Source organism: Ailuropoda melanoleuca, chromosome 7 (assembly GCF_002007445.2).
Source record: "Ailuropoda melanoleuca isolate Jingjing chromosome 7, ASM200744v2, whole genome shotgun sequence".
Taxonomy (NCBI): Eukaryota; Metazoa; Chordata; class Mammalia; order Carnivora; family Ursidae; genus Ailuropoda; species Ailuropoda melanoleuca.
This window is the reverse complement of record NC_048224.1, coordinates 43949428-43973464: the sequence shown is the minus strand read 5'-3', so window position 1 is coordinate 43973464 and position 24037 is coordinate 43949428. Positions and strand designations below refer to the sequence as shown.

The 24037-nt window shown below is 47.2% G+C and overlaps 1 protein-coding gene across 1 annotated transcript in view; it reads left to right on the top strand.

Moving 5' to 3' along the window:
• ASTN2 (astrotactin 2) overlaps positions 1 to 24037 on the top strand; it is an 877356-nt gene that overhangs the window by 112630 nt on the left and 740689 nt on the right. The window contains exon 2 of the mRNA XM_034664390.1: positions 14025 to 14212. Coding sequence (XP_034520281.1) covers positions 14027 to 14212 — 186 coding nt within the window. The 5' untranslated portion in view covers positions 14025 to 14026. The remainder of the gene's footprint in view (positions 1 to 14024; positions 14213 to 24037) is intronic.

Genomic DNA, 24037 nt, shown 5'->3' with positions numbered 1-24037 from the left:
GATTACGCTCCGGAAGCTGTGCAGCAGGAAGCCAGTCAATACCCACTCACCCTCTCAAGTCAGGGCTGTGGAGACCTTGATTCGGAGGAGGTGGGGCCGAGGGCAATAGGGTAGGACCCCGCCTGGAGGACATTTTCTGAGTCCATTCCTTCTGTTCTGCACATGCCCGTGGAGCACCCACTTGGAGCTGGGTGTTAGGGGGAGAGCAGGCAATGAGGGAGAGCAGAGGGTAGGTGAGGTGTGAAATAACCAAAGCAATGATTAGAATACCCCATGATAAGCACAGTGGTGAAAAGAAGCAGAGCTCCCCCCGTCCCAGTGTTGGGGGGCGGTTAGGGAGGCTTCACAAAGGAGGTGACATTGAGTGTGTAACAAAACCACCCAAAACTTAGTGGCTTAAAGCATTTTTTTTTTTTTAAACGCTCATAATTATTTGGGGCTGGTAGTTTGGGCTGAGCTTAGGTAGAGAATTCCACTGGCCTTGGCCAATCTCCATCGGGCTTCCTCATGTGTCTATAGTCAGCTGGGGGGTTTTCTGGTAGTTGGATGGTCGGGCTGGCTTCTCTCGCATGTCTGGTGGGTAAGCAGCAGGCTTTGGGGCAACACAGGCCAATGGGCCATGTTTCTGTCCTCATCCGGCAGGTTATCCTAGGCTTCTGGCTTTTAAGTACAGCAAGAAGAAAGCATGTCCTGGTACATAAACACTTACTTTTTAAGTCCCTGCTCTTGTCATTTTTGGCATTGTCCTTTCAGCCAAAGCATGCCATGCACCTAACTCTGATTCAAAGGGAGGAGAAATAGACTCGCCTCCTTCTGGGGTTCTGCAATGGGGCACAGTACACAGCTGGGTAGATGGAAGGAGAACTGTTGACTGTTTAGTCTACTTACAGCTGAGTTCTGAAGATCAATAGGCAACAAAACACGAGAGCAGCCTTGGGAGAGAGAAGAGTATGAACAAGAGGAGGGAGGCATCTACAGGGATGGAATGACAGCTGGAGACAGGCACGGCTCAGGATGCTGACTGGCCGTGAGTTGAGCACATCGAATGCCATGTGATGTGAGCTGGTGCTGTTTTGGTAGCTGCTGCAGGGATGCTATGGTGGGATGAGGGTGAGCTGAGGGGACAGGTGGACGCATATGTTCTGAGGCTAAGAGACCTTCACCTGGTTCCTTCCACTTCTGGATCTTGATTTCTCTAAGTACCTTTCCCACCCACTGTGCCTCAGTTTCCCATCTGTGAAACTAGAGTAGGAAGTCTCACCCTCTTGGGCCTTGATTTTTTTTTTTAATTTTAAAAGATTTATTTATGTATTTGAGGGGGGAGGGGCAAAGAGAGAATCTTTTTTTTTTTTTAAAGATTTTATTTATTTATTTGACAGAGACAGAAACAGCCAGCGAGAGAGGGAACACAAGCAAGGGGAGTGGGAGAGGAAGAAGCAGGCTCATAGCAGAGGAGCCTGATGTGGGGCTCGATCCCATAACGCCAGGATCACGCCCTGAGCTGAAGGCAGACGCTTAACCGCTGTGCCACCCAGGCGCCCCCAAAGAGAGAATCTTAAGCAGACTCCCTGCTGAGCACAGAGCCTGATGTGGGTCTCTATCTCAAGACCCTGAGATCATGACCTGAGCTGAAACCAAGAGTCGATGCTTAACCCACTGAGCCACCCAGGAGCCCCTTGGGCCTTGATTTTAACCTTACGTTGACCCATATTATCAAGCAGCCGCAATTGCAAAAAAAAGTCTGGGATAGGAGAGATAATAGCAACTCTTGGTCCAGAAGACTCTCATGACCTAGAAAAGGAAATGAGAATCACACACTGGTGAGGTTAGTGAACCGGGGAAGGGAGTAGAAACCTGCCAGAGGAGCTTAGAGCTTGGAGGAGGGAGGGAGAGGGCATCCTTGGGCCGGGATTTTCAGAACTCGATTGAGCTAGATTTTGAAGGAGGGAGATGTGTGTGTTGCAGAAGTGGAATTAGGGCATTTCAGGCAGGAAGTACAGCGTGAACGGAAACTGGGAGACCACAGTGTGGCTGGGGGCCAGTGGACTGTGGTTTGGATACAGAGGCAGTGGGTGTAGACCAGCGTCTGGCACCAGGATGAATCAGTCGCGTGAAGGGATTCCTCCACGTCCAGCCTCTCCCACCTTGCTGCAAAGAGCTGGTGGTGTCAGTGGCAGGTCTGTTCACCCTCTTAGTTTCTGTTGGGCTGCCCATTTCCTCTTATAAGTTTCGTTTTTCCTCCCTCGGCCCCAGCACTGCGTGGCACTGTGCTGTCCTGACTCGCCACATTTTATTACTTGTCCGGTATGAACCCAGGCCTGTAGCACTCAGATACGGAACCCTCTGGGTTGAGGTGAGGGTGTTGGGGATTGGCAAGTAAAACCGAGCAACAGGGACCTAAGGAACCATCATTGTAGAATCCTTAGGCAGGGCTGAGGGACCGCTGGAGGTACAAGGGAATTCTCTCCCCTCCCCCCTTGCTGGTAAACCACTTTTAGGAATCTGGGAGGTTCCACCTTTCACCTCTGGCCCGCCCCCACCCCAAATCTTGGTCTCTAGCCCCTTTATGATTCTTGAAGAGCATTAGATTATGAAGCTGTGTGACATTATGCAAGTTGCTACCCCTCTCTGGTCCACATTGCCCAGTCAGTAAAATGGTGGATTAGATCATTGATCTCCATCCCTTTACACTCCTATATCTGTGAGGTTTTCTATGATTCCAGGTTGTAGCCAACAGAGATGATTTAAAAAGGGGCGGGGGGACCGGGGGCCCCAGACAGAAGGGTCATGGAGACTGTTTCCAAGTGAAGTAGGATGTTTGATCTGTAACCTCTACGTCCTTTTTCTCTGTATTTCATAACATGCCATCCCCCACTGCTGTCGAACAACCTGATTCTTGTCTCGACAGTGGTGAGATAGGCAAAGATGACGAGAAGACAGACAGCTGTCAGGGAATATGCAGGCGCTAAATGCTGTGCTGGCTCCTTCCAACATGAATCGCTCTTAATTCTCAGGACATTTGTCAGAGCTTGCTTTTAGGATCCCCATTTTCCATATAAGGCAAGTGAAGCTCAGAGGGGTAAACCTAAGTTGGTAAAGGTTGCTCAGTAGGAAGGAGCAAATTGGTCTTGAAAACTTAATTCACCCCCTCGACAGAATGCTTCATATACCTCTCCCAGGACAGATTTGCATTTTAAAAAAAGAGGGCTCANAAGCTCAGAGGGGTAAACCTAAGTTGGTAAAGGTTGCTCAGTAGGAAGGAGCAAATTGGTCTTGAAAACTTAGTTCACCCCCTCGACAGAATGCTTCATATACCTCTCCCAGGACAGATTTGAATTTTAAAAAAAGAGGGCTCACCAGCAATACTTGACCCCAGCAAATGACTTCATAGTGATGGAATGTATGAGCCTAGCATCTGGAGAACTGGGAGGTGCTCNTGCTTCTTCCTCTCCCACTCCCCCTGCTTGTGTTCCCTCTCTTGCTAGCTGTCTCTATCTCTGTCAAATAAATAAAAAATCTTTAAAAAAAAAATAAAAAAAAATAAAAAAAGAGGGCTCACCAGCAATACTTGACCCCAGCAAATGACTTCATAATGATGGAATGTATGAGCCTAGCATCTGGAGAACTGGGAGGTGCTGTCACATTACTTACATACGCCCCAGTATGGACTTTTTTATTCAAACGTGCGAATTCCTTTTCTCAGCCTGGTTAGGAAAGTAGGGAGAACGCTGGATTCGGAGTAAGGGAAGTAGAGCTTGAATTCATGCTCTGCCACTTACTAGATGGACGATCATGGGAGAGTCCAGTCACCTGTTGGGACCTCAGGTGGCACAGCTGAACAATGGGTGTCCTCCTCTCTCCCTTATTCATGTGGGTTTTCCGCCCCTAGCTGCGTGCCTGGCACATAAGCAGGCGTTGGTGAAAGTTAGTCCCTGTCCCCATTCTTTGGGCTCCCTCTCCCCATCAGTTTGCAATGTTGTGGAACAAGGGAGGGGGAGAAAAAGTCATTGATCCTTTGGGTGCATTAAGAAAAGAAAAGAAAGTGAGGAACAGTGAACACATAGAGAAACCAAGGGCATAGAGCAAAGTGAAACGACAAAGACCAGGTGAAAAAATGCAGGAAGGAGGGAGGTAAATGGTTCAGGAGAGAATAATCAGGAATAATAAGATTCAGTTCCATCAACTATCCATCTATTTTCAAATGGAATCTGAAACGATGTGCTTTCCTGCCTTGCCAATAACTCTTAATTCTCTTCCCCTCCCTTATTTAACCGGATATAACTGTATTATTTATCTCCACTGGGTGGCTAGGGAAAACAGTTTTTTTGTAAAAGACACAGTTCCCCAAGGAAGTGGGAGAGGGCAGACTGGGTGACGGGGTGGGGGCAAAGGCAGAGATGAGCTGACAGATAGCAAGGAAGGAGAAGGTCAGAGGTACTCTTGGGGTGTTCTCCTCCACCTGCTACTACCCTGGCTGTGTGCCAGCCCCCCGTCTCTCTCTCCCCTTTCTCCCCCCTCCCTTTCTACCCTCCCCAGCTGTACACCACAGTGATGTGTCTATGGACATGTAACCTGCTCCGACATCAGGATCTCTTAGACTTCTAAAATGTCCAGATTATAGACTCTGCCTGCTTACCTTGTCCAGACCCCTGATAAATGAGGAGCGTTAACTCCCTCCTCACGTGTGTTCCCATAACACCCTGTGCATGTTCTCTCGTGGCCAGTACTGCGGGATTGTCACCTTCATTGATTTTCCTTTTTCTGCTCTCCTAGATAGTGATTTTGTTGAGGGCAAGGAACTCATAAAATGTGCAGCGAGGGGCACATTCATTCAACAGGTATTTATTGGGTACCTACTGTGTACCGAGTACTGAGAATAGCAGTTACCTAGACAGACAGGATCTTGCACTAGGACTGAATAAATGATTGTTGGGTAAATGGATGAAGAAACTGAAGGAGGGGAAGATGCTGTGTTGTTGCTGTTTTGTGGCAAAGGAGGAACATCCATCTGGGAATGGAAGGTCCGTGAGGGCAGCAATCAAATTGGACTCTTTACCTAATCTATTCATGGGACCTAGCACTGTCCCTGGCACATTTTAGGCAGTTAATAAATATTTATGGAAACTATATTCTTTTTTTTTTTTGAAGATTTTTATTTTAAGTAATCTCTTCACCCAACCTGGGGCTCAAACTTACAACCCCGAGATCAAGAGTTGCATGCCCTACTGACTGAGCCAGCTGGGTGCCCCATGGGCGCTAGATTCTTGAACAATGGGGATAATGAGTGCATTTGCTTTTAGGACTAAGTGTGGGACTTTGCAGATTTCCGAGCCCATTGCTAGGCCTGACTTTATTTTCTCTTAATTCTATGCTAGGTGGGATACAAGTAGGACAGTTGGCTGAAGTTTCTTCCTGACACACACACACACACACACACACACACACACTTTACAAATAGAGAAAGAAAATCATAGAGGCTTTCATTTATGGTATTTGGAGAGCTTCATTAGCCTCTAAACAAGGGCTTGGTCTGATTGCATGAAGGAGTCCGCAGTGGGACCTAATAGTTCTTACTCTGATGGGAGACAGCCTATAGTTAAGACATGGCAGCCCCCTCTTTACATCCCTCTCTGCAGACTTGCTGTAGCCTTCTGTCTCCGATTCCTCTGTAATGATGAGCCTCTGCCTTTTCTACCGGCTTCCTCCCACTGGACCCCTTTGCACATCTGCAGTCCCGCCTTCTTGCCTTTGTGCCATTCCTCCATCCATAGTGCCCTCTGCCTCATGGCCACTTGTTGAAATCTTGCCCATCCTTTAAGACTCCTCCACAAAGAAACTTTCTAGATTCAGCCAGAAGTCATCTCCTCTCTTTTAAGCTTTCTACTTTGATTTATAGTTATTTATAGCATGCTTTTTCTCCACTCCTTGGCCCAAGCTCCTGAGGATAGAGTCCCTCAATGCCAGATCTCAGAAGAGATTGGTTGACTAAATGAATCTTTAAAGTGAGCATGTGTCTGCATCTGGCCGAAGCAGAAGTAATGTATATGCAATGTAGAAAATGTAGAGAAAAACGAATCGGATCATGATTAAAATCACCTCTGATCTCACCATTTAAAGAGCACTGTTCTTGATGATCTGGTGTATTTTGTTCGAGTCTATTTCTTTCCAGCCGTATATATACATACTTACGTCTAAACAGAACCATGAGATTGTCTATTTTCTCTATAAACTTCCTGTCTGTCTCCATGAGAATTGCAAACTCCTTGAACGTTTAAAGTCTGCCTTTCTCTTCATTTGCATTCTCCAGGGTGCCTACACTTGAGCCAGATGTTAAATAAATTTCTGTAGTGTTGTTACATGGGAATCAAGCCATCATGGCTGTCCTGAGTTGGCGTGTCTTCTCTCTGTCCTCTTGGAGTGCCCATTTGAATTCGGATATGGGGACAGCTCAGTTCAACTCAACAAATGTTTATGGAGCCCTCTGCCCTGCATTTGGCCACTGTCTCAGGCTCTCGGGTACATAAATGGCTCTGATGTGTCCCTGCACTAGAGTCCAGTGAGAGAGGTCAGCTGTATAAACGTATAATTTTAACATAGGTAAATACCAGATACCACGTACATAAATACCAGAGACCAAGACAGTGGTACAGTAGGTGCTTATAGTGGTATGAAGTAATACGTAACATGTGTAACTGGAATGCTTAGTGAGGATCAAGATTAGAGCTGAAAACTACGTATTATCTCATTTAATTCTCAAAATAACTATGAGGCGGTTGCTGTTATTATCAATACTCTTTTGACAGATGAGGAAACTGAGGCACAAATAAGGTAGAGTTTGTCCAAAGGCACACAGCTTGAACACAGGGGAGCTGGGATTCAAATTTAAGCAATTGATCTCTCAGGGTCTGTGATACTATATAGAGCACAATATCCCCACTTCATGGAAACATAAAGGAATGTCTAGCTCATATGGGGGTCATGGAAATCTTCCAGAGGAGAGATGGAGTTGACTCGTGGAGGCTGTCCCAGCCTCTGAAGAAGCGTCTTCAGTTGAGGCAACTAAATGATGTGTTATAAAATTAAACTGATTTCTCTTGGCCTTAAAAAAAAAAAAAAGCATCTTCAAAGACATTGAATAAGAAAGAGTGTAGTGGATTTAGAGATTGCTTAAATATTTGATCAGATTTAATGTGTCAGTGCAGGGAAAGGAATGAAGAGAAGTAAGTCGGGAGAAATGCAGGTGCCAGGCCCCTGAAATTAGGTTTTATCCTGAGGGGAGTCAGGAGCCATCAAAAGGTTTCAAGCAAGAATGATGTGGTCAGATTTATAGGTTAGAAATATCATCCTGGTAGTCATTTGAATGATGGTTGGGAGGAAGCCTGGAGGTAAGCATACCAGTTGTGACCTTCCAGATGGTCTCCATTGGCCTCTTGGGATCCACTCTTCACCCTTTCCTCCCTGCTGAGGGCCTGGAAGGCTGACCTGTATGATTTGCTCCACCCTTGGGTGTTTGGTTAGAGTTGGCCCATGTAAGGCACCTGCAAGAGATTAGCAGGTAGAGGGAGAGTAAGGTTGGTGCATTTATTACCGCAGCACCCCCATGATGGGCCATGCCTTGTCAGTAGCTGGCTTATTCTACTGAAGGCCACAGCTCCTGTCTGGCAGTCCTTTCCTACAGCTGTGGCTGTTTCATGGTTTTGTTTTGTTTTGTTTTGTTTTTAAAGATTTTATTTATTTATTTGACAGAGACAGCCAGTGAGAGAGGGAACACAAGCAGGGGGAGTGGGAGAGGAAGAAGCACGCTCCCAGTGGAAGAGCCTGATATGGGGCTCTATCCCAGAATGCTGGGATCACGCCCTGAGCCGAAGGCAGATGCTTAATGACTGCACCACCCAGGCGCCTGTTTCATGGTTTAATACATCTCCCTCCCCTCGCCCCTTCAGGCCTAGGGTGGTGACAACTCCTCACTGTTGCCAACCTTGAGATGCTTCATCACTGGTTTGCCTTAATCCTGCCTGTGATGATTAATTTTATATGTCAACTTGACTTGGCTTAAGGGATGTCCAGAGAGCTAGTAAAACATTATTTCTGAATGTGTCTGTGAGGGTGATTCGGGAAGAGACTGACATTTGCATCAGTAGACCGAGTAAAGGAGAAAGGCCTTTATCAATGCAGGTGGACATCACTCAACCCATTGAGGGCCTGAATAGAACCAGAGAGTAGAGGAAGGGCAAATTTACTTTCTGCTAAAGCCAGGACATCCATCTTCTCCTCCTCTTGGGCGTTAGCGCTCCTGGGTCTTGGGCCTTGGGACTCAGACTGGGATTTATATCATTGGCTTCCTTTATGTTGAGGACTTCAGATTTGGACTGGACTATGCCACTAGCTTTCCTAGGCCTCCAGCTTGAAGGTGGCAGATTTGGGGACTTCTTAGCCTCCATAACCATACAAACTAACCCTTCATAATAAGTCTTTTTCTATATATCTATATATCTCCTGTTGGTTCTGTTTCTCTGGAGGACCCTGACTAATGTACTTCCAAAGTCTTTGTAAACAGTCCCGTCATTAAATACTTACCAGTGACCTCACCGAGTGTGCCTTCTCTTCTGTGATGGGACCCTCACTGGCACGAGGCCATGTGAGGTGTTTCACGAGAGAGGCGATGATGGTCGGCATTAAGGCAACCATTGTAGAGATGAAAAGGAGGGTGTGTGTGTGTGATGTCTATTTCCCAAGGTCACTCGGCAGGACTTGCTGTGTAGATATGACCCCCCATGAATGCTGGAACAGCTAATGGCAAGGGCAGGACTTGCTGCGTAGAGATGACCCCCCATGAATGCTGGAATGGCTAATGGCAAGGGCGGTCGAAGTCAACATCTCTACCTTCCTCAGTTGTTTGTACCTGGGCAGGGAGTTCATCTCACGGAATGTCTGCTCTCCCCCCCCAGTGAAGCTAAGACTATTTGCAAACTCATCAGAAGCGCTCTCTTGCCTTCTGCGAATAATCTGCTGGAGGGTCAGCGGAAGCCGGAGCATCAGAAGGCGGGTTAGTTAGCCACTTGGGAGATGTTACTAAGATGGCTGGTGATCAGAAGAGCTGCTTATTTTCCTAATGACCTTCAGGAATTAAATAAAAATACAATGAGTGCCATAGATTAGGAAGAACAAGCCAATTAAAAGCACAACACACCTTTGGGAGTTTTTATTTCTGTTCCAGGAGGCTGAAAGGCATCTGTGGCTGCCGAGGCAGGATGGCGGTCTACCCAGAATCACTGATGAAGGCTGATCCTCTTGCTTGGCTTTAGCGGGGCCATTGAGGGGATTTGAGCCTATTGAATATTTCAGGAGTTGCAGCCCATGGGGGGAGAACAGAGAAAGGTGAAAAGGCAATCCCTGTGTTTCTTTATGATTCCAATAGAAAACCAAGCTCTCTGAGGTGGGGGGCGGGGAGGCAGGCGCTGGAGTCAGCCTACCGCCGGAAGGCATGGTGCACCAATTCTCCCACTTTAATATCTGCTGTTTCATTTTATATTCATCATGTCAGCATAATCTGCCTTTATGGGAATCGTCTTGGTTCCCGACCAAATGCGTTTAGTCCCCCTTTTGCTTTAAGTTTGATTGTAATGTGACTTGAAGACTTCAATGAAATGTTTATATGGAAGGACTAGGGGAAGAGGAAGGGGGAAATGCAATTGGAAAATCAATCAGCGGGGAATTTCAAGAGCTGGCCTTGCTTATGCTTGTATTTCTTTGACCTGTTTTTAATGGACACAGGACTGGCTGTCCGATCAAGTGTACTTTGCTGTTTCCCGACTGCGTGCCGAAGAGAATATACTCTATCACCAGGGATTCAAAGCCCTTAACCCTTGTGTCTGACGTACATTTCCAACTGACGTTCTGCCACACTCCTCCTTACACGTGCAGCTTCAGTGTCCCGAGGTACCCAACTGCCCAGGCCATCCCTATGCCTCCTTCTCTCCTCTGAGGGCCACCGATATGCCCATTCTCTGCAGTGCTCAGGGTACTGTATTTTTAGAGTAGCTCTTTGTCTCTAAGCTAGGACAGTCCTGTTGCACCTTCAAATTCTCAATGAACCTTTACTTATTCTTTCTTTAATTCTGTAATGAGGCCTAACCGTACCTCCATAATCTTATTATGGATGTGTGTGTGTGTGTGTGTGTGTGTGTGTGTGTCCATCATTAGCAATTCAGTAATTTTTCACTGAGCACTTATTATGTACCAAGCACTTTTAAAAGTACTTGAGATATGGCAGGAAATAAGCAAGGTCTCTGCTTTCCTGGAGAGAGAGGCATTAAACACGTTTCAGAAAATATATATGATTCATTTTTAATAGTGACAAGTGCTATAAAAAGGCTTTGTAAAGGGGATACAATAGAGCATAGATGTGTGTGGAGAGGACAACTTCAGCTAAACCTGGCAGAGCCTCTCTGAGCAGGTGTCCCTGGGACTGAGAGGCCAACGCCGAGAAGAAGCTCGCTTGAAAGGTCTGGGAGGAGAGTCCTGGCAGACAGGACAGAGTCCTTATGCCCTGAGATGAGAGTGAACCTGGTCTGTTTGAAAAACAGGTGCAAGTCCTGCAGAGCTGGAGCATGTGAGGAGGGGATGGCGGTAGTGGGTGTGTCAGGATAATGTGCAGTGTCTGGGGCCACATTACGTGGGCAGTGCGAGCATGTGTGGGCAGTGAGATGCCAGCTGGGGAGTGGGTAGAATTTCTGCCACTAAAGGACTGAGTTTCCTAAAGGCAAGACTGTGCCTCATTTCCCTCCTTGTTCTGAACTACTAACATGCCCACAATTGAGTAGGTCCTCAGTAAAGTGTGTTGGATGAGTGAACAAACACACACATGAATGAATGAATGAATGGATGAATGAGGGAATGGATGAATGAGGGAATGACTGAGGGAATGAATGAATGAATGAATGAATGAATGAACCAGGGGATGAGGAGATGAGGAGACGAATGAACTAGGGAATAAATGATAGGGCCTCCTGCTTCCGGCAGGGCAGTTTTCTCTCTGAGGCACCATGGCCCCCCGCCTCAGCAACAGTTTCCTTCCTTTGTAGTAGAGTGAGTCCAGAGCTGATCTCTGTGATTCAATATTTACTGTGTTTCACACACTGTTATTATCATTTAATGTTTACTGTCTGCTGACTGTGCACTCATCGCTGTAGCAAACAAAGAGCTCAATCTAGTTTTGGTTCATGGGCTAATTTAGTCAAGGAAAAGGAGATGTTGTAAGGGCTACGGGCATAGTAACAATTGTGTGGACTGGAAATCCACTGGGTGCGGCTGGGTATAAATTCACCAGTGGCCCGAAGCAAGGGACTGACCCTCGGTGACCCTCTGTTTTCGAATCCGAGCGTGGGGAGGACGGGCTTCTTCAGCGCTGGGATTTCGAGCGCAGGCTGCGGAGAGCTCCAGGAGTGACGAGCACAGGTTTCAGAGAGCCGTCCTTCACTTACATCATGGCCTCCTCGATCCCAGACACGGCGCGGCAAGGGCCTGCCCGACCACCGGCACATGAGTCCTTTTCTTCGAGCTGCTGCACAAGAGACCGCTATTTCCAGGGGCAACTTGTAGCCCTGGGCTCCCTGGGGCTCTGGTTCTGGGCTTTGATACATTGAGAGAAACATGAGTGAGGGGCTGAGCTCGGCCATTTACCATGATGTCTTCACCTTGCCTTGGCCCAGCTGGCCGGCTGCCAGAGATGCTGCAGCCAGCGCTTCGGGTGCTGAGGCCAGGAGTGGGGCAGTGGCCGGGGGGAGAAGGTGCTGGGAAGAGGCCTGTTGCACACCCTGGGCACCCAGCCAATCTCCTCCCCCCGGTGCCCCACAGTGAGCTCTTGGGGTCCTTTGGGGCCCACGGCCAAAGAGCTGATGAAGGCTTGTGGTTGTCTCCGTCCCTGCTCAGCTCTCGGCATGGCAAGGGAAGCCCAGGCGGGTGTTCGCTTGGACTCATCACTTACTACATTCCGGCCACCTTGTCTTTTCCTTGGAACGTGGTAGAGGCTGTTGAGGGTTTCGAGCCAAGGGGTGATGGGAGCGAACAGGCTGTGGCAGGAGTCCTCTGGCTTCTGGGTGAGGATAGACAGGAGAGCGAGGGAGCAAGAGGAGTGTCCAGTTAGGAAGCCCATGCGGTCAGTCAGGCAAGAGAGGGTGGCGCCTTTGCCGAGGTGCTTGCAGGAGGGGAGCCGAGAAGGGATACCTTTGGGGTGGCTTTTGAAAAGGTTTCCTGGTGGACTGGAGGAGGAGGGGGAGAGAAAGCAGGCAGTCAAGTGTGTCTCAAGGATTTTTCCGCAGCAGCTGAAGGATGAATAAGATCCTGTCCCTGTTAATAATAATAATGATAATAAATATTAATAGCTAACTTTTTATAGCACTTATTAAGTGCCAGATGCTCTTCCCCAAGGACTGTTGATTGTGAACCTCAAGGAGTTAGTCTATGGGGAGTGGACGATACAAGAATAATTCAGTAGAACTTGGTGAGCAAACATCATCTCGTCAGCGTGACTCCTTTTCCTTCATCGTTGCCAGGGTCTGCAGAGTGGGGCACGGGGAGAGCTGCTTGGGTAAGAAGTCCTAACTCAGCTTCCCCGTCAGTCCTCCTCAAGCATGTGTGTGTGTGTGTGTGCGTGTGTGTGTACACACACATGTGCATATGAGGTCTGCGGTGACTGTGGAAATACTGCCTCTAGGTCAGCTCCATGTCTTGGGAAGATGGTCCAGAGTTCCAAGCCTCAGAATTATTACAACTACTTGTCCACGATGGAGTGCCTCCGTCTCTATGGTAACTCTTGCTTGAATGAAGTCTTGATAATTCTCCAGGAACCCTATCACCCTTCCCCTTTCTTCAGAAGACATCGTGATAGGCCTTGTCCTACTAGGACATTTCCAGGGACGCAATCCCTCTGGTGGGCAGCAGTATGAAAAGATTATGTGATCTTAGTGCAGGGACACTTCTGGTTGCCAGTGCTCTCGCCCTTCTTACTCGGTAAGAGGCCCTGTTGGTGTGCTTCTATTGGAAGGAAGTACTATTAGAGTAATCATTTAAAGACCAGGTGACTGGGGACGCCTGGGGGGCTCAGTGGGTTCAGCGTCTGCCTTCAGCTCAGGTCATGATCTCAGGGTCCTGGGGTCAAGCTCTGTGTTGGGCTCCCTACTCATCTGCTTCTCCCTCTCCTTCTGTCCCCCACTGCTCGTTCTCTGTCTGTCTCAAATAAATAAATAAATAAAGTCTTTTAAGTGCATACATACATACATACACACATACACACACACTGAGCAGGTGACTGTAACTTGCTCGCAGGTCCTAACTTCCGCTTGGTCATATGAGAACGCTGGGGTGGGGCAGTGGCTTTCCAGGTATTTTTAAGCCATGGAAACTTGGGTGCCAACACTCCCTTGCTGGTCATGCAGTATAAACGCTAGCAAAAAATGGAGCTGCTCTGACCGAAGCAGCCGAAAGAGGTTCAGAACAGCCCACTTACCAAGCTCCTTTCCTATAAAGGACAATCCTGAGGCTCTTAGGCTGGGCCAGATGTTCTCTCGGGCTTTCTCCGTGCTGAGGTTCTGCAGCATTTCCAGCTCAGCTTGTAAAGAATTCACTCTAAACCCCTGCTCTTCTCAAGGATGAAGGTGTCCTCCATTCACCTTCTCCCAGTTCCATGCCCTCAGGAGAATGTAAGCATCTGCATCGCTTGCATAGTTTGGTTCCTGTTGGTTTGATTTAGAGGAACAAATGATCTTAGCATGCACAGTGCTATACAAAAGGACCCCAGATGGACCTGGGTTCACACTCTGCCTCTGCCACTCTGTCTCTTGGGGAGATTCTTGGTCACGGGGAAAGTGATAGTCTCCGGCTCATAGATTCGATATAGGGAAAGGCATCCTGGATGGTACAAAGTAGGTGCCTTCGGAGCTCCTGAACACGCGTGGCTCCTTCCCTCCCTGGAATACCAAGGCCAGGCGTGCCACTCATCCAGCGCCTCCGGTCTTGTCTTGCAGAGATGTCTGGCACGGCAGCGGACATCTCGCTGGTGCACTGGAGGCAGCAGTGGCTGGAGAACGGGACCTTGTATTTCCACGTCTCCATGAGCAGTGCCGGCCAGCTGGCCCGGGCCACGGCGCCCACGCTCCAGGAGCCCTCAGAGATTGTAGAAGAGCAGATGCACATTCTGCACATTTCTGTGATGGTGAGTGAGCGGGAATGCCGCGAGGCGCTGGGCGGTGGTGATGGTGGGGGGGGGACTAGGGAGGGAGGCGGGGGCTTGCCAGCCGACGGAGGGAAAGAACTGGCTGAGTGCGAGAGGTGCGAATGATCAACAGAAGGTCAGGTGGATTCTCTGGTGTCAGTTGGACTGATGCACACCCATCCATCATCTGTCAGCTGTGACAAACTAATCATGCTTCAGAGAAGAGAGGAAAGGGTCTCCAGCTCCTTGGCCTTTTGGCTGACCTCTCTGGGAATAGCTGTTTAACATCTGTCACGCGGTTGGCCTGTTCTGCCGGGGGCTGAGATTCAGTGCCCCAAAATTCAGCTGGCCTTTCCAAGAAGGACTGAACAAACAAAATTGGAACCAAAGTTGGAGCATGCCCTTCCCCAAGTGCCCTTGATGTGCTGGGTACTCTCACCCTCATAAGACCCCCTGCAGTGTGGGCAGCGCGTGGTGGCCCTTGGGGCAGGACTAGGCATAGCCCCCATGACACATGGACGCCCCTCCATTACCCTCATGTTATAGTTGTGCATACCGAGTCAGAAGGGCCAAGACGCTTACCCAAGGTCACATAGCTAGTAGGAGATAGAGCTGCTCTTGGGTACTGGAACCCCCAAGCATGTCTGGCTACAAGGCCTGAACTATGTCCACTTCACTCTTTCTGTCAGAGCAAGTATTTATGGATCATCTAACCATGTGTCCAGCACTGAGCTGGGCACATTTGTGGACATCATCTCATTGCATTATCGCCAAGAAAGCATGAAGTCAGGCATGTCACCTCCATGGGAGAGCTGAAGTTATGGGCCCAGAGAGGGGGCAGTGGCCTTCCATCTCTGCAGGCCCCATGACCTGGAGCTCTTAGAGTCTGCTATCTCTTCAGAGAAGGCGGCTAGGGCTTAAATCACTTGAATGGTCGTCTGAAATGCATGGAGGCTCATATTAATGGTTTCTTTAGGAAGCTGGACTTAATGGCTCTGCATGGTGGATAGGAAAAAACAAATTCATTATGCAGAATGTACAGGGTCTAATTGGCTCAAGAAGAGATCTGATAATAGCTACGAGTGACATCCCCCTAGTGCTTTTCACTCCTCAAGTCATTATTTTCTCTTTTAGCACAGCTCTCTCTGCCAGATGCATGAGGGTAGGAAATGTTATTCCCAATCCATGTATGAGAAAGGTACGGCCCAGAGAGGTGAAGAAATTGGCATAAGGCCACGCAGCGCGGTAGCACGACCGCCCACGCCTTTCTTTTCCGTTTCAACAGCCAACAGTGTTTACTGAGAGTCTACAGTGGGGCAGAGTTTTGCTTTTGGTCTCGGTTCCTCTGGTTCCTCTAACACTGCATTTGACATTCTGATTAGGGCTGAGTAAGAGCTTGGAAGTTTTCTCTTTTTGGAAAAACACACACATAGCCCAGCCAGGCAGCAGTGTTAATTTTGGACCTAACGCATGCTTGTCACGTGGAAGAACAAATCAAGGCCTTTGTGTTATTCATGGAATGAGTGTGATAGACTTTTCCCATATATATATTTTGCAAATGATGCAGCCACATGCCAAGCCAAGTGAATGCCTGCATGCTAACTTTGGGGTGCAAGTGTGTAAGCACTATCCCAGGGTCCTTGCTAGAGTCCTCATGGGGCATGGGCCACCATCTGATGCTAAGATGGCTTGAGGGGGTGCGACTTCCTTATTTAATGTTTGAGAGTGAGGCTCCACTCCATTTTGACTAATATTTATTAAGTGTTTTCAGTGGTTGGCACCAGATTTACTTTTATGCCTCCTTCCCATAACCCAGTAACCTAGATGGTATAATGTCATTTATAAATGAGCCCTGAATGTGCTTTCTCTGCTTCCAGGTTCAGTGTTAGTTCCACTAAATCACACTCTCTCCCCGAGGACTGTAGGTGTTCTTCCCCTTTTTATTCTGCTCCGTGAGTTCTGCTTAGAAGGAAGAAGTCACTCAGACGCACACGAGTCTGGAATTCGCTGTAATTCAAGATGCGGTTGGCAGAGAGGTGGGCGCTGGTCGCTACCACCTAGATCTTCTCTGGCCACGCACTAAAGTGGCCCAAGGCTACCACCTTGTGGTCCCTGTGGTTCTTTTCTGCCTTCAGGGCTTCAAAATCTGGATCTTTCTTGTCCTCACCTTACTCACAGGAGACAGAGTCAAGTCCGGGAAACTTTGAGCCCCAAGGCGTTCACTGATGGCAGCGCGGCTTCCCTGCGGTGGGACACACCTGCCCCCTGTGCAAAAGGAGGAGGACATGGAGGTGAATAGACACAGACTGCAGAGCTTGGGTGCCTGGATGCAAAGTCCCACGGTTTCACCTACCACGTTGGGTGATCTGGGGCAAAGTCTTCAATGCCTCTGTGCCTTGTTTTTGTCATCTCTAAATGAGGGTGCCACTAATACCTACTGTGTCGGGACAGCACACACCTGCCTCAGAGGAGCGTGGTGTATAAGACCGTAGGCTCTTAAGTGCACTTTAGTTGAAAACTTTAACATGCGTTTATTATACCCTTTCGTTTCATAAATGGATAAACTGGGGTCCAGTTATAGACTACAAGCTGTCTAGGATCCCCCAGCCCATCAGCATGGCTTGTCCTGGGAGGAATGCCTCTCGGTGGCTTAGATAGACTCTGTCCTTGCTGGTCTGGCTACAGACAATTCAGCAGGAACAAAAAGAGCGTTGGCTTCCTTCTTCCCTAAGCAGATGTTCAAAGTGGCATTTGCAGTGGCTGGGCTCTGTTTCCCCATTTCACAGATGAGAAACTTGAGACACAGTGAGTTTAACTGACTTGCGTGCCTAAAGCTGTGTGGCTAATAAGGAGGCAGTTCTGGAACCAGGCTCTTCCCAAGATTTGAAACTCATGTCCCATGGTTACTCCGGACAAGGTGGCTCCTGGTCTCTCAGATTTTTGTATTGTTTTCATCTTTGGTAAAGATCTGAAATCGTTAGTGGGAAGACCCCAATTGTCCAGTCACATGTCAAAGAAATGCCAGGGTCCATGTCCTGCACTCCCTTTTCTCAGCACAAACTTCCTGCTCACCCATGCGGGGCAGCCAGCTTCGGCTCAGTCATTGGAACCTGCTACAGTCCATGCCTACTGGAGTGCAACCGGCATGCTCTTTGGGCTTGTTAATTCCTGAGCCTGAGATATTAACAAAATCAGTAGCTATTGGTGTGACTTTGGTCACCCTAAGATTAAATGGTAAACCCAGTATTTCACTCTTTATAGGCTGATTCCAGAGCCTTCACCCTGACAGTGCAAATATAGACCACCATTTCTCTTCTCTCTGCATCAGCTGATGGCTTAAATTATAAGATCTAATGATCAAATGCCTGCACAGCCTCCCTCTTCATAGCGAATCTCTGGGTACGTTAAGGGAGGGTTATGATTTGGAAGTCAGCTCCAAGGTGGAACAGGATCTCTGTTGCTAGCTTTATGACCTTGGTCAGATCAAAATCATCGTCTGTGAAATATGGGATAATATTCTCTAATTCTGAGAGAGTTTTTCTAGGTACCGAATGAGCTGACCCATGCCCATGTTCTGCACAATGAAAATAACGGCCACCATCATCGAGGGCTTTCTGTATGCCAGGCACAGGCTAGGTGTAGCACATGTATCATTCCATTTAATTGTTCTAATACTCTAAAAGATTGACACTGTTATTTCCCTCATTTACACACGAGGAACCTGGGAGTTAATGAGGTTTCACAACATGCTCAAGTTCATACCACCAGTGAATTCTGAAGCTGGGATTGTGACTCTAGTCTATCCAGATTGGTCTTTGCTCTTGGGCATAATTCTGTATGATGCAGGGCCTGGCATTCACTAAGTGCTCAAAAAGTGGTAGGTGTTATCAAAATGTTAGCTGTCATGACAACCTTGGTGACAAATGTTGAGAAAGAGGATGAAAAGAAATGTTGGGTTTGACATGGAGGGGAAGAAGATCTTCGAGAACACATCTTTCCAAAGGACCATCTTACAGAAAATGCTGCAGATTTTTACTGGTGCGTCCCAGTGAGGGGGCGGTGACAAGGGACCAACATCCCTGTCCATGGCAGGACAGACCTTTCCAAGTGTTTGAGCTACCTGGCACTGGACTGACTGAGTCATGGGGTAGTGAGTTCCTTGTCTCTGGGGGTATGCAAGAAAAGGCTAGAGGCCCTATTCATCAGTATTTTGAGAGGAATAACAGTTAAGTTAGATGCATATTGTGGTTCTTTCAAACTTACAGGATCTATGATTCTATGGCATAATATTATATAGGAAAATACTTTGAGAATTATAAAATGCCACATAAATCTAAGAAATTATTACTATTCTCAATCAGAAGCTTTGTTTAAAGGATTTGTGTGATATGGGCTAATTCTTTTTACAGCTTTCTGTGAAAAATGACTTTAGATCATTTCCCCAACCATTCCAGTATTCATTCACAGCATACCATGCCTTCCTTAGTTCATTGATTTAATCACGCAATCATGCAATGGTTTACTTGCCTACTAAACTTAACAATGACAATCTTATCTGCAAAAAAAAAAAAAAAAAAAGGAAAAGGGGGAAAAAAAGCTTTTAAAAAGTCAACCACAAGCTCAGAATGAGCCAACTGTCTGGGCTCCGATTGCTAAAAGTGGCCCCACATTTTAAGTCGTGTTAATGAAAGACGAGTTTTCTGAACTAGGTTTAGAGGTTCTGGGTGAGACCTGAAACAGTGTGTTTACTTTTGGGGATCACATGTTCAGAGAAACAATAGCTGAAAAAATGATGAGAAAAGCGAACAGCGAAGAACCTTCATGTTAACAAGAGCTGCTATAATGCCTTGTGTAGATTATTGGCATATGTTTAATTTACTCAATTCTCTAAATAATCCCAGTTCAGGAGCTACCATCGTTACTCCTGTTCTACTTTGGAGAAAATGCAGGCACAGAGGATGTAACTAGCGTGCAAGAACTGTCGATCGGGGTCCCCATGGCCACATTCTGGCCCCGTAACTGACTGGCTAGCCATGTAATGAGGGCCTCTTTCCTCCCTCTGCCTCCACAGCCTTATCTGGAATGGGGTGAGGATGGGAGAGGAACCTGCCTAAGGGGGTTGTAAGATGACACATGCACATATGACACGGCCTGACACGTAGTCGGGTCTTTGGAGATGTTAGGATTCTGCGCTTTCTCAGTGTATTAGTTTCCTAGTACTGCCACAACAAAGGACACACTGAGGGACTTAAATGTGTTGTCTCATGTTTCTGGAGCCTAGATGTCTGACACAGATGTGGGCGGGGCCACACTCCTTGTGAAGACACTAGGAGAAAGTGTTCCAGGCCGATCCCCCAGCTTCTGGTAGTTCCTTGGTTAGGACGGCATAGCTCTGATAAGAGGGAAGGTGACAGAAATCTAATGGTGGAAAAAACTTGTGATACACACAGCCCAAGAAGCTGTGGCCTGGGACTCAGGTGTTCCAGGCCTGCCACTCATGTGCTGCATGACCGTAGGCAGGTCACATCCTTCCTTAGCCTTAGGGTCCCCAACTATAAATCGAGATCATCAAGCTTCTGTCAGTTGCAAGACATAATGAAGTTTGCCAGTACAAATACATTTTTATGTCAGCGGGCCATACCACATAAACCCCATTTATTTATTTTTTTTCAGAAAGTGGAATTTAAAAATCACAAATACACTTATGAATTTTGAAAAAATTGAATCACACGGACCTTGTAGCTTGGCCTTGACTTGCCCCAACAACAGGGATTCAGTAAAAGCCTACAGGGTCTCTAGCTAGACTTAGGGTACCCTGAGAAGAATAAGCCATCCAGGAAACGTGGCTTATCTCCCACAGCGTTTGGAGATGCAGCAGAGTGAAGTAGAGACCACGTAGTGTGGTGTCAGGAGCCCGAGTTTCAAGTTCAGATTTTACCTCATAGCACCTGTAGAACTTTGGATGTCTCCACCTCTTGTTCAATCATTTGGAAAAATGGAAATAAAATTAAAGTCATCACATGGAGCCGAGACAGTGCACATGAAAGCATTTGGCTAGGTTTCCCCAAAAGCAACAGAACTATAAGATATGGTTGGAACGTTAGCGTTCACAACACCTTAGACCTTGGCGAACCCAACTCTTCTGGATGAGTCAGCCCTCACACGTTTGTTCCACAAACAAATCACTGTGAATCTTGGTGACTGACCGAACAGCGCTTTGCTGCTCATGCACCCTTCCATGTTGGCAGCTGCCGTCACTGTGGCTCGGCTCTGCATGTCTTTTCCTTCTGCAACTTGGGCTGAAGGGGAGTCCCAGTCTGAGACCTTTGGTTTCCATGGCAAAGGGAATGAGCAAAAGAACTGGCAGGAATCTAGGCTGCTTCTTAAACCCAGTGCTGAGATGGGGGTTCTCTCACATTCTGTGGCCAGGGCCAAAACACATCATGGCCAACCCCAAAGCCAGTGACAGGGGAATGCAGTCCTTTACAGAGAATGGGCATGTGGGCAGCTGCAAACGGCAGCAGATGATACCCCACCTTCATTTTGCAGGTGGAGGAAATGAGGCCAGAAAAGGGGTGTTCTGCATCCCGATTACCCCATTCATCTGGGCCAAAAATCAAGCCCAGACAGAAAATCCTGGAGGTGGCAAGAGGCAACCTAGAAAGGCGGCCCAGTGGCTTGAACCTTCTGGCCAAAATGGAATGCAGGATGGGAAAAAGGAAAAAAAGTTGTGCATAAAAAAAAAAAAAATCTGCATCATGTGAGACAGAAGGAGGCAGAGAGAGACAGAGAGGAAAAATAGACATCTGCTAGTATTTATTGAGTACCTCTTCCATGCTAGGTATATGGAAACTACCAGATACAGAGAGAAGTAAACCGAGAAGAAGGGAGCCAAGGACAATGAGAGAGATGTACAAAAATACAGGGAAATTGGCAGGAATAGACAGGAAAGGATTTAGCAATAGAAGCAGAGGCAGGGAATGAGGAAACAGAATAAAAGGGAGGAAGGAACCACACAGGGAAGTAAGCAGGGGAGTAGAGGAGACATAGACCAGAGGGGGAGGGGCAGACAGAACCCAAGCCCAAGAAAAAGTGGTGGAGGGGCTCTGGGAGAGGAGAGGGCTGAGAAGGAAGTGGGGGGCACACAGGGAGGTGGGAGCCAGCACAGTGGATCTGAGAAGAGCCAGCAGAGGGGAAGGTGGAAGGAGCTGAGGTGCCAAGGTCTGGGGAAGAGAAGGGGGAGGGGAGCTCCAGAGACTGCAGAGATGCGTAGTGGGGGGTGGGTAGTAAACAGGGTGGCAGAGTTGAGGGGGTTATCCCCTTGGTGGCCACTCCCCACCTTAATACTCCAATTTTTTTTTAAGATTTTATTTATTTTATCTGAGAACAAGAGTGAAAAACAAGAGCATGTGTTGGGGGGCGGGCAGAGGGAGAGGGGGACGCAGACTCCCTGCTGAGCAGGGACCCAGGACCCTGGGATCATGACCTGCGCTGAAGGCAAAAGCTTAACCCAGGTGTCCCTGCACTCCAGCTTCTTGTAGCACATTTCATCTTCCTTCATAACCTGGGGCTTCTGTGTTGTATTCTAATGCCATAGGTTGAGTTCACGGGGTGTGTGTGCATGTGCAGTGCAGTGTTCACATTGTTTACTCCCCTTCTCCCCATGCCCTGAGTCAGCCCACATGCCCAATGAACTTGGCTTTGGACACAGTAGAGCTTCCAGCTCCCCCTTTAGTTCATTCCCCGCTTTCCACTCTCCTCATCCTCAGAAGACACCTTGGTTTGGTGGAAATAATTTAGGTTTGGAAAGACAGATGTGGGTTCAAATTGTCTTTCCCTTGTTGCTGTTTGTCCTTAGGCACATTTCTGAACTTCTCTGGTTCTTACTTTCTCCTGAATCTACAGTGTCGCTGTGGATCCCTCATTCATATGGCTGCGGAGAGACATAAATGATAAAAGACACATGAAACATTTTAGAACAGCCCTCAGAGAAGATCCCTTTCTTTTCCTTTTGCTCTTTAAAATATTTTCCCCCAATTCACCCCCATGCTTGGCCTTCACAAACATTCTTTGAGCTAATTTTGATAGGAGTTATTGAGAATATTGACTCCAAAATACTGATAGAAATAATAGACTAAATAAATGAATGAGATAGAAGAGATAGCTCTTTCTTATGGTCGTATCCCAATTAATAAATGTAGAAGGAAAGAGGGAAAGTGGAAAATCACCATTACGCAGTCACCACTGTAATAATTACTACTGACAAGATGCACTGATGTATACTAAAATTAATGGGTGAAACTTCAAGAACAAGCAGGATATTTGCAGAATCTCAAAGTATCACCCCCTGGATATTAATTATAAAAGGAAAATGGTGGCTTTACAGTAGAGAATCTAGTGGATACTAGTATCAACTTCCCAGGGCTGACGTAACAAATTACCACAAATGAAGGGGCTTAACACAAGAGAAATTTATTCTCTCATGGTTTTGGAGACCCAGCGTCCAAACTCAAGGTGTCATTAGGGCTGCGTTCTCTCCTTGGAGAGAGATGGAGATAATCTATTCCTTGCCTTTTCTAGTTTATGGAGGTGCCAGGCGTTTTGTGGTTCATGGCTACAGAACTTCAGATGTCGGTCTTCATCTTCATATCACCTTCTCCTCCATGCCCTCTTGTCTGTGTGTCTCTTGTAAGGACATGTGTCATTGGATTTAGGATCCTCCTGGATCATTCAGGATGACCTCCTTTTGCAAGATCTTAACTTAATTACATCTACAATGACCCTCTTTTTCCAAATAAGATCGCGTTCACAGGTTCTGGAGACAAGGATGTCGACCTATCTTTTTTGGGTCCACCATTCAACCCAGTACCTCACTTTAACCAAGTGGTCAGGGTTAGCATCAGGCATCATGAGTCCCCTGATAGGAAGCACCGAGAAGGGCACAGTGCCATTTCTGTGGTACACTTGCCCAAAATGTGTACCCTCGTTCTCATCATGAGAATACATCAGACACACCTCAAAGTGAGTGGCCTTCTACAGAATAAAAGTGTCAAGATCATGAAAGACAGGAAAGGCTGAGGAATTGTCACAGGTAAGGGAGGACTGGGGAGACATGGAAACACAGTGCCTCGAGGGGTCCTGGACCAAAACAGGAACATTAGTGAAAAACCTGGTAAAATCCAAGTAAGGTCTGTGGTTTAGTTAAAGGTATTATGTCTTTGTTAATTTCCTGGTTTTGATTATTCTTTTATGTGTGATTTTACCTTTGGAGGAAGCTGAGTGATGAAGAGTATAAAAGAATTCTCTGTACCAGCTTTGTAACTTCTCATGAGTCTATAATTCAAAATAAGAGGTTTAAGAACACAGAGTATTGAGTCTGGAGCTGGACTGCCGGGCTCAGAATCCTGACCTTTCCGCTTAACTGGCAGTGTGACGTTGGTTAAGTTACTGTTCTGTGCCTCAGTTTCCCCCACTAAAAATGATGAGACTCATAGTTTCTACCTCATGGAATTAAAATGAGGTAACCCGTAAACTCTACAGATGTCGTACCATCAATTTCATTTATATTGCTACTATTACTGTTCCTATTGGACAAATGATAAAGCCAGGGATGAGGAAGTTAAGACATCTCTATTCTAAGGTCACACAGCCAGTGCCTGAGCCCAGGATCAAACTTCAGTTTCTAATTCCAGAGCCTCCTGCCTGGCTCAGTCAGTAGAGCGTGAGACCCTTGATCTCGGGGTCATGAGTGTGAGCCCCACGTTGGGTGTAGAGTTTACTTAAAAAATTGTTTCTGGGTCCAAGTGATCTCTCTAAGACATTTCT